Source organism: Octodon degus, unplaced genomic scaffold (assembly GCF_000260255.1).
Source record: "Octodon degus isolate 3935 unplaced genomic scaffold, OctDeg1.0 scaffold00261, whole genome shotgun sequence".
In the NCBI taxonomy this organism is placed as follows: domain Eukaryota; kingdom Metazoa; phylum Chordata; class Mammalia; order Rodentia; family Octodontidae; genus Octodon; species Octodon degus.
Genome location: NW_004524837.1, coordinates 2,632,507 through 2,642,778, shown reverse-complemented (window position 1 = coordinate 2,642,778; position 10,272 = coordinate 2,632,507). Strand labels below are relative to the sequence as shown.

The 10,272-nt window shown below is 46.1% G+C and overlaps 1 protein-coding gene across 1 annotated transcript in view; it reads right to left on the bottom strand.

Moving 5' to 3' along the window:
- Positions 1-4,126: 4,126 nt before the first annotated feature.
- Kif25 (kinesin family member 25) overlaps positions 4,127-10,272 on the bottom strand; it is a 30,105-nt gene continuing 23,959 nt past the window's right edge. The window contains 6 exon segments of the mRNA XM_012512703.1: positions 4,127-4,256; positions 4,639-4,733; positions 4,736-4,833; positions 5,264-5,344; positions 7,183-7,335; positions 9,115-9,285. Of these exon segments, the coding sequence (XP_012368157.1) occupies positions 4,127-4,256; positions 4,639-4,733; positions 4,736-4,833; positions 5,264-5,344; positions 7,183-7,335; positions 9,115-9,285 (728 nt within the window).

Below are 10,272 nucleotides of genomic sequence, written 5' to 3'. Positions count from 1 at the left end.
ATCCAGCAGGACCTGGGCTTTTCTTTGCTGGTAGGCTTTTTATTACATTTTCAACATCATTGGCTTTTATTGGGTTATTCAAAATTTTTACATCTTCTTGATTTAGCTTCGGTAGTTCATATGTATCTAGGAAATCTGTCTATTTCTTCTGTATTTTCCATTCTGTGAAAGTAAAGATTTTGGAAATAAGTATTGCTCATCTTCTGAATTTCTATAGGGTCTGTAGTGATTTCACTCTTTTCACTCATTATTTCATGAATTTGAATTTTTCTTTCTTTTTTTTGATAAGACTGGCTAGAGGTTTATCAATTTTACCTATTCTTTCTTTTGAAGAACCAACTTTGACTCATTAAATCTTTGTATTGTTTTCTTTGTCTCTGTTACATTTATTTCTGCTCTGATTTTTAGAATTTCCTGCCTTCTTTGTGCTTTGGACTTGATTTGCTCATCTTTTTCTAGGATCTTGAGGTGTAACATATGATTATTTATTTTGGGCTCATTCTGTTTTCCTGATGTGAGAATTTATTGCTATAAATTTCCCTCTTAAAACAGCTTTCATTGCATTCCACAAATTCTGGCAGGTTGTATCTGCATTTGCATTAAATTGTAAGTATTGTTTAATTTTTTTTTAATTTCATCCATGATCCATTGATTGTCCAGGAAGATATTATTTAGTTTCCATGTGCTTATAGAGTTTTTGCTGTTTCTTTTGTCAATAATTTCCAGTCTCATTGCACTATGATCAGATATGCATAGAATAATTTCAAATGCTTTGCATTTACTTAAGCATGTTCTATGTGCTAGCACATGACCTATTTTAGAGAATGTCTCATTTGCAGCTGAAAAAAATGTTTAATGCTGTTGAATGGAAGACTCTGTAAAAGTCTACTAAGTTCATTTCTTCATAAGCTCGTTTTGGTTCTGTTATTTCTTTGCTCATTTTTTGCATGGTATCTCTCTGTGTCAATGGGATGTTAAAGTCTCTAAATACAGTTATATTATTGCTTATTAAATTTTCATGTCTGCTAAGATTTATCTTAAATAGTTGGGTGCTCCTACATTGGATGCATATGTATTTATAATTGTTGTCTCTTCCTCTTGCAGTTTTCCCCTAACAAGTATGTAGTGACCTTCTTTGTCTCCTCTAATAACATTTGGTTTGAAGTTGACACTGTCAACAATGAGAATAACTAGCCCTGCTTTTTTCTGGTTTCCTGTTACATGGAGTGTTGTTTTCCATCCTTTGACATTCAGCCTATTAATTTCTTTTGGCATTACATGTGTTTCTTATATGCAGCATATTGTTGGAATTTTGTCTTTTGTGTTATCTCCAGCTGTTTCATTGATATCTAGTAGTCTTATATTATTTTTCTTTGCATCATCTTGCAGCTATTGTATGTTATTTCCTGGTTTCTCACTATTTTTATGTTAATTTTTTCATATTTCCTAGCTTCCATGCTATCTTCAAGGTCTGAAATTCTATCTTGTTTCTTTCAAGAAGTTTTTCCAGCTTTCAATGGAATTCTTACTGTCCTGGGTATCTGAATCTGTTTCATACATTCTAATTCTTTCTTGTATTGTTTGTTCAGTGTTTCCATCATTTTCCTATCCCATTCTGTTTTTATCTGTGTCTTCCTTAGAGGTGTCAAACAATTCTTTCATGATGATGAGCAAAGGTGGCGGGACTCAGCAAACTCCTGCAATCTTTTTAAAAGGTGGGGTTTGATGGTTTTAAAATGTTTCTATGTTTATCTTTATATGCACTTTACAATTCATAATCTTGACTTTTCCTTCCTGAAAGACGATCCCCTAGAACCTACCATGAGATTTTCAGGCTTCAAAATGAGGCTCAAAATGGGGGTTCTGAATTTGAATTTGTCCATTTCTAAACAAAATAAGTGCCTCTGATTGCAAAGACTGACTTTTAGCAATATACGTCCAATCTATCCACATGCCCAGCTCTCTGTCCCCCAGTGGGGATGGAGGTCACTGGGGGACAGGGACAGGCTGTGGATGAGGACCCATCTCAGCTCCTCAGCTGAAACTTAGTCCTCACTGCCTGCAGGTTCTCCAGTTCCTCGGCCAGTACTGGCCCAAGTCCCTGCCTTGAGCAGCCTTAGTTCTGTACCTGTGTGACTCTGCTGGACTCCTGCTCAAGAGGGCATGGCTTCTCATCCTCATCCTTCCCTCTGCTGTGTCATCAGCGACACACAGAGTGCAACAAGACAAGGGTTTGGGCCAGGCAGCAGAAAGTGGACATTGCCATCCAAAGTGATCAGAACCAGTGTGATTTCCCTGGTGCACAGCACTTTGCCTTCTGTAGTCCTGGCTTCAATGATGCTGAGGCACCGGTGGAGCTGCAGCAGTGGCACTGAGACAGAAGAGGAAGCTGTCCCCGGGGTAGGCTGTGAGTGTCATGTGGGAAGCCAAAGCAAGCTTTGGCCTTTTGCAAAAGGACTTGGCTGGGTGTTGTCTTTGGGCAGGTCCGAGAGTGTAACTCAGCTGCAGGAAAGACAAGGTTTCTCTCACTCACTGGATAGGGAAGCAGAATAGTGGCAGAAGATGCTGAGTTCAGGGTGAATACTTCAGCCTGTGGAGGGTCATGCCTAGGAGCCAGGCTGGTCCCAGCTCTGGTGATCAGTCTGTAAAAAGATATGTCTGGCCTGTAGCAAGTATGTTGAGGCCCATGACTGCCCTCTCACAGCCTGTCATTGTAAGTGGCTCTCTGTGTAATGACCAGCCACAGTGCCTGGTCCCTGGCAACCCAGCTCTTCACCTCCTGCCTCCTACCCCCAACCTGCTTCTCTCCTCCCTGGTCCCTGGGTGCCTATTCAGCAGGCTTAGTTTTCTCCTGTCGCAAATTACTAGTCAAGACAGCTTATAAACGAATGCATTCCTCATAGTCTGGAGGCTGGCATCCAAGGTCAAGGTGATACTCACCTGGTTCCTGGTCGGGGTCCATTCCCAGCTTGGTGGGACACTCTTGGGGTGACCTCACTGTATGGGAGAGCCAAGGGAGCTCCTGGACCTCTTTAATAAAGTCATTAGTCTTCTCATGGGTGTCACCTTCCCGACCAGTCTCCTGGGCTTTGGAAGGTCAGTATAGATCGATCTGTGGAGACACAGCCCATAGCATGTTGCTGCATTTATGTGACAGGGCAGACATGAGGCCCATTATTTCTGTGCTCAATATCCTGTGTATGTGTTCAGCCTCCTGGTGTCGATGTAAAGAGCCAGGCCCAGCTCAGGAGGGCTGGTACCCTTTCCCATGAGAGCAGAAAGCTCTGCCCTGAGGGAAGGCAGCCAGAGGAAGGACAGATCTCAGTGGACACCAGCCACTCACCCCACCCCTCACTCCAAGCAGGAGGGATCATGTGCCAGGACCCAGGAAGCTCTCAGCTCCCCTCTACCACATGTGGGCTGCATAAATAAGATAAGATGAAATCAGAAACATCTTCCTGACATTTAAACCATTTCTGCACAGAAGCAGTCAGCTGTGGTTTGTCTCAAGCACCTGCTTCCCAACCTCATTTTCAGAACCAAAACTGACCGCTGATGAAAAACTGAGTGACTGCTGATCTGTACTTCTGACCCCAGTTCCCTGACACATGCCTTCCTCCCGAGACCCAGTCTTGGCCTCTGGGGTGCTGGAGAGGCCTGTTGGGGCTCCAGAAGCAGGGAGAAGCCAAGCAGCAAAGCACCCTGCAAACTGCCGCTGCTTTCTCTTAGCTGTCCGTCCTGTGCTGCTGCTGACCCTCCAGCCTTGACCCTATCGCAGAGGTGTGGGGTCAGGCTCTAACCCAGAGGGCACATGGGAGGAGGCAGAGCCCAAGTCTCTGGTTCCAGAACCTGGGCACAGAGATCCTTCATATCTGATGAGGTGACAGGCATGGAGCTTGGCCTAATAGTGTCCCTCAGCACCACTGCCTGTGCAGAACGAGAAGCTCCTTGCTTGGCCCACATGTCCTTTTGGGAAAGGACCCTTCTGATGAGCTGCCTCCTCACCAACCCTCTGATCTAGTGACTTGTAGGTCTCAATGGGTCGCAGCAAAACAAGTTTATTTTTCAGGCATGCACATTAGAGGGCAGGCACAAGAAGCACATTTTGAGGGAGGAGAACTCATTCCTAGGCTGTGCCTAATCTAGAGTGGGGAGACTTCTTCCTTGCCCATCCTCACTTAACCTGCTGAGCTCTAGTCCCAAACCCAAGGCCCTATAGTGTCTCCATCATATGATTCTGCACAGAAGACATGCACAGGAGAGAGAGAGAGAGAGAGAGAGAGAGAGAGAGAGAGAGAGAGAGAGAGAGAATATCTGCAGTAGAGAAGGCACCATGTCCAAAAGCCAGCATATCCACAGCCTGAGGGGTGCAGGTCACCAAGTGCCACCCATCTCACTAAGGCAAGTTGCCCTTCCATAGCTTAGATATTGAATGGGCAAGGCTTCCTCAGCCACCTACCATGTCCTAGGACTGCCCTCCAGCTAGTTGGAGTCACAAGGGTACACCCCTAACACAGGAACCAACCCATGCATGAGAGGGTGCAGGAGGCATCCTGTTGTCATTAATAGTAGGGCAGGAGATACTGAGACATGGTACACCTGGCAAAGCCAGGACTTTGACCAGGAGGAACCACCCACCTGGAGCCCCAGGGACTACAGGAGGACGAACTGATGGAGCCCTGCAGCAAGCTCACTCGCTTGCTGTTCTGGTGGTATGGGATGTGGTCCTTGTCTGGTGCTCAGACAAGGCACCCAAGATCTACCCCAGGGTGGCAAGACTGTGGTTGATGAATGAGATTTCCCTCAGTGCCAAGCCTGTCACCCCGGACATACCTGGAAGGAGTATAAACCAGCTAGAGTCACCACATGCTCACAAAGTGAGGCAGAAGAAGCAGTGTTGGTTCTCAGGGGAAGTATGCACTTGGGGGGTTCAGAGACACAAGGCTGAAGCTGTCAAAATGAGCTCCTCATGTTTTTGTCACCTCTGAGGACCAGTGTGGAGCTCTTGCTGGAAATGCTGAGCTCCTCCGGACCCAGAGTGTCATAGTATATTGCGTAGGTGCCCATGGGGTGGGCATGTTGTGGACTGCAGCAGTGAGATCATACCACCCATGAGGATGTACAAGGATTCAGTGTCCCTGTACAGAGGATATGCCATGCTCAGAGCTTCCAAGGCACCTGCATGGAGTCAGGCCTTGTCCACACCCCCAGGAGAGGGCTGCTGCTAGCACAGCCTCCCAGGCAAACCTCCATCCCTACTCACCTACACACTCACTGCCGGCTGAGTCCACGAACTGCAGCCTGGACCACACTTGGTTCCAGCCACCCACAAGGTCCCAAGGGCCTGACCCAGGAGGGGAAGCCGGATGAGCTGAGCTCCACCTCTTACCTGCCCCCGTTCACTCCCTGGGGAGGGTCTGGCCAAGCAGCTGCTCTGGGAAAGGGGAATGACAGACAGAAAACAAAGTCACCAGGCTTTGCTCAGCCTCGCCTCTGCTGAGAAGCCTCTGAAACTCCACCTCATGTCACATCAGTGAGACAGGAGAGGGCAGAGGGACAGCTAGAGGCTTCTCTGGAGGGAGACAGACAGAAGAAGGAGGCAGGAAGTGAGATTCACTGTGGAAAGCTAAACTAATGCCTACCTAATCTGTCCCAAGAAAATGCAGTGCTTCTTAGAAAGTTTTGGCTTCCGGCTACCCTGTGCCAGTGGGACCTACTGGTCCCAGCCCAGGCGCAACGTGGATGAGACCCTCTTCCACCCCCTTGGGACGCCCCCACCACTCCGCAGCACCTCCCCCACCCCGCCCACTGAGTAGGAATTTCTGCAGCATTATGGGAACCCCCAAACCCAGTCCTAGCCCAGGCCCAGTGTGTGGGAGAGCTTCCGGCTACCCTGCACCAGCGGGACCTACTGGTCCCAGCCCAGGCACAGCGTGGGTGAGACCCTCTTCCACCCCTTGGGACGCCCCCCCCCGACTCCGTAGTACACCCCCACTATGCCTGCCAAGTAGGAATTTTTGCTGCTTTCTGGGAACCCCCAGATCCAGTCCTAGCCCAGGCCCAGTGAGTGTGTGGGAGAGCTGCCTCTCCCCCTACTCTACCTTGTCCTCTCCAGACTCAGCTCAGGCCTGGCATACAGGCCTGGGTGAAACCCTGCAGCTGCAATCCTTGCAGAGAGTGTAGGGTCAGAACCACCCAGCCACTCCCGGAGCAGAACATCTTGCCAGAGGGGCACAACAGGTTCACCCCCAAGGGCAACAACAGGAAAGAGCTGAGCACAGCAGCCAGACCCAAGCCAGGCACAGCTGGATAAATCCAAATTTTGCAGATCTGCACCTGAACTTCAGTATGTGCTAAAGTTATAACTACAACAAAGCTCTACAACAAAGGTCAGAAGATAGTGCTACACAAAATGACAATGAGAAGGAAAGTTTTGATGATTATTTTAACAAAAACCACAGGCAGAAAATCCACCTGGAAGTAAGTTCTGCCCTTAATGTCAAATATGCTTTCACAATGCCCTACAAATGAGCACTTCATTGTGAAGTGCACACCAGTTCTGCCACACATTACTCCAAAAGAAACTTCTTGAAAAGACTATTTCAACCTAAAAAAATTACATACTCACTGTGAAAAATAGGAAATGTGCATAAAAACACCCTAAAGCCCCTCTCACTCCCACAGCTTATGTCTCCTGTGTGGGTCTGGTGGAGCTGCCAAATGCGCCTCCTGGGGAGAGTGCTACAGGCCACAAGGTGCAGGCCAAGGGGTAACCTGTGCAGCCAGGATCAGGGGCCACCGGCCTAGGCCTCGCAGGCTCATGTGACACTCACCTTGTTTTTCTTGGGTTCCTGGAATGGTTTTCTCCAAGGTACAGTCTGTAACTTCCATTTTAAACTGAAATCACACTGAATTCCATTCACAGCTGGTACGTTGTGTTTCAAGGCATAAGAGCACCCTGTTTCCCTTTTAATCCTGCGAAGACCTTTCCTTCCTCACTTTCTCTTCCATCCTGGATCTCAGAGCTTCCTGGCTTCGGGGACTAGCTTGTCACATGACGTGGCTGCAATTCTGCACTCTGGCTCCTGTATGTACCTTAGACCCTGCAGCCCTATGAAGTGTCTCTCAGTGAGTGGGTTTCTTTTCTGCATTTCAACTAATCCAGTGCAAATGGCAGCTCACCGATGCTGGCCAAGGAGCAGGCTGTGGTCAGAGTTGCCATTATGACCCGGTGAGATCTAGAAGAATCTGCATGCACCAGGGTAGGGTTCTTCACCCTAAGCTGCAGGCCTTGGTGGAAAAGCTCCATGAACTCACGAACACTGGTAATGGCCTTGAGAAGATATGCTTTAAAGGACACCCCAAAAGGTAGGGCACACATGCCTCCCAGGCTGACCACCAAGGGCAAGTGGCTCACCCAAGGGCCAGTGCACAACACCCCCGACCCCAACAGACATCTCTCAAAGAAATGAGGTACAGTGATTTCCAGAAAGGGGACAACGCCAATTACAGGCAAAAACAAAACATCAGAAATCAAAGTTTTTGCTTTCTGAGGCGTAACTGACCTTCGGCATCTATAATTGCTCCCTGTGAAATAATCAACAGTTTGAGAAGCAACCCAAAGGAGCTACCTTCTAGCATAAGCCATTCCTTCACTCTTCGTGTCCTCGAGGTCAAGTTTTTGGCATGTTTGACTATCAAATCAGACTTGTAAAATAACAATTTAAGCCAATTTCCCCTTCTGTTGAGACGGGCTCCTGATCATAGCTCTTGACCAGCCGAGGCCATGCTCATCAGGGTCTACTGGCCGAAGATCAAACCCCGGTTGCTCCCTGTAGCTAAATCACAGTCAGAGGCTTGGCTTCTGCTCTCCTCGGTGTCAAGACCCTCACCTCCACAAAGCCTCATGCTCTCAGAGGCAGGGCTTGGGGACAGTGTGGGATTAGGGTGCCAGAGCTGGCTTGGGGCTGGGCAGTGGGGCTTCCCTCCCCACTCCTTGCCTCACACTCTGCTTTCACAGTTGCCAGGCTTGCCTCCCTCACGCCCTTGCCCATGCTGCTGACTGTGCAAGCACAGACTCTTCTGAGAAGAGCTGAACTACATCTCTTCTTTACGTTTTGGGTGTTGGATATTTTGTCCTGGCAATAAGGAAAGTGACTAACACAGTTTCCATTGAGTTTTTGAAGTGTTCAAAGTAGCCTCAGGCCTTTCCCTGGGTGTCTGGGAATCCCAGCATAGGCAGTTGGACTCCAGGTGGACCAGAGACATGTGAATTCCTCTGGGTACCAATCAGGTGTGTCCCGGTACACATATGGCTTAAAAAATATGTACCATAAAGGAGGGTGTCTAGGTGATACGCGGATTCTCACTTCTGCAAGGTAGCATCACTTACACACGTAAGTTAATGTACCTGCCCGCAATAGAGGGCTGGGGGCTGTGATACCCCTTCTCTCCACGGCTTCCTCACCTGCAGGGTGGAGGGACACCTGTGCCACAGACTCTTATATAGATTTTTTAAAGATACCTTTGCTAAATTTTTAGATTCTAATTTTTTGGCATGAGAAAAATGCTAAATTCCCGATGGGTTTTCTATGTCTCGGTGTGTTTTTCATTGGGTTGAGGTTACTTGGCATTCTGTATGCTTCGGTTACCTGGATATTAGATTGTTTCCTCATATTTGGGAAGTTTTCTGCTATTATTTCTGCCCATATTTTTTTAAATGTCATTTGTATTGACTCTTTCTTTCTCACTGATACTAAATGATTCTAATCTTTTTTGTTTTTTTATCTCTTCTTTTTTCCCAAATAGTTGATTAAGATATTGACATAAAAACTGTGTAAGCTTGTAATAAACATATCTATTGTGAAATTATCATGTTCCAGGCAATTAACATGACTGTGACTGTTAAATAGTTACTATTAAAAATATAATTCTTAAAATCAGTGGATTTTGAATAATAAAAAAAAATCAGTTGAAAATTATACACCTAAAAACATGAAATCAGCAGCTTCATGGCTCGAGAGCCCTGGTGGGTAGCAGCCAGGCTCCTCCTGGAGAGCCACTGCACTACACCTTTGCATGAGAACCAGGTGGTTGGGCCCTCACCAGCTCACCCATGAGTCAGAAGGGGGACCTCCGTCCATTCGTCCTGTGTTGTTACCACCTCACACTTGACCCCACATACCACTGTAGAATTGTCTTTGGCCAGGAGACCAAAAATGTCATGGTTATAAGTTTCCACTATGGAACCATCTACCTTTGCACTTCCCGATGGGTTTTCTATGTCTCGGTGTGTTTTTAATTGGGTTGAGGTTATTTGGCATTCTGTATGCTTCGGTTACCTGAATGTCAGATTGTTTCCTCATGTTTGGGAAGTTTTCTGCTATTATTTCTGCCCATATTTTTTTAATGTCATTTGTATTGACTCCTTCTTTCTCATTGATACCTATTAGTCTTGCATTGTTCATCTTTGCATCGTCTTGCAAGTGATGAAATATTTTTTCCTGCATCCTAGTTGTTTCTAAGAGATCTTTTCTTACCTTTTCACTAGCTACACCAGCATCTTCAAGATCTGAAACTCTGTTTTCACTTTCACTCAAATGGTTTTGCAAGCTTGTGACTGAGATTTTAAGTTCCTCTATATCTCTTTGACTCTGCTTCATGCGATCTATTTCTTTCTTGTATTGCTCACTCAAGGAGTCCATCATTTTTCTAATTTCCTTTATTTTTTTATCAGTGTCTTCTTTAGAAGCAGTTATTAATTCTTTTACTGCATGGTTTTTTCCAGATTGTGTTTCCTCCCTATGTTTCTGTATTTTAGTCTTTACTTCAGATGCTATGAGTTCAGAGATTTCTTTTTTTATTTCAGAAATTAATTCCACTCTGAGTTCCTCTATATCTTTCTGCTGTTGCTTATTTACTTTCAACACTATTAATTCATTCATTTCAGCTGAGCGAGTATCCTCCACACTTGTTGTGGGTGGGCCCTGGGTTTCCTCCATATGTTTCTGCATTTGATTCTTTACTGCAGATGCAATTAATTCAGAGATTTCTTTTTTATTTCTGATCTGAGTTCCTCTATACCTTTCTGCAGTTGTTTCTTTATTTCAGAAGCCATTGATTCATTGATTTCAGCTGTGTGATTCCCAATTTGTTCTGTGTTATTGTTCTCTGCACTTGTTATGGGTGGGCTTGGGGTCTGAGATTGCATTTTGCTCCTTCCCATTGTCATTTTGTATAGCACTGTCTTCTGACCTTTGTTGTAGATCTTTG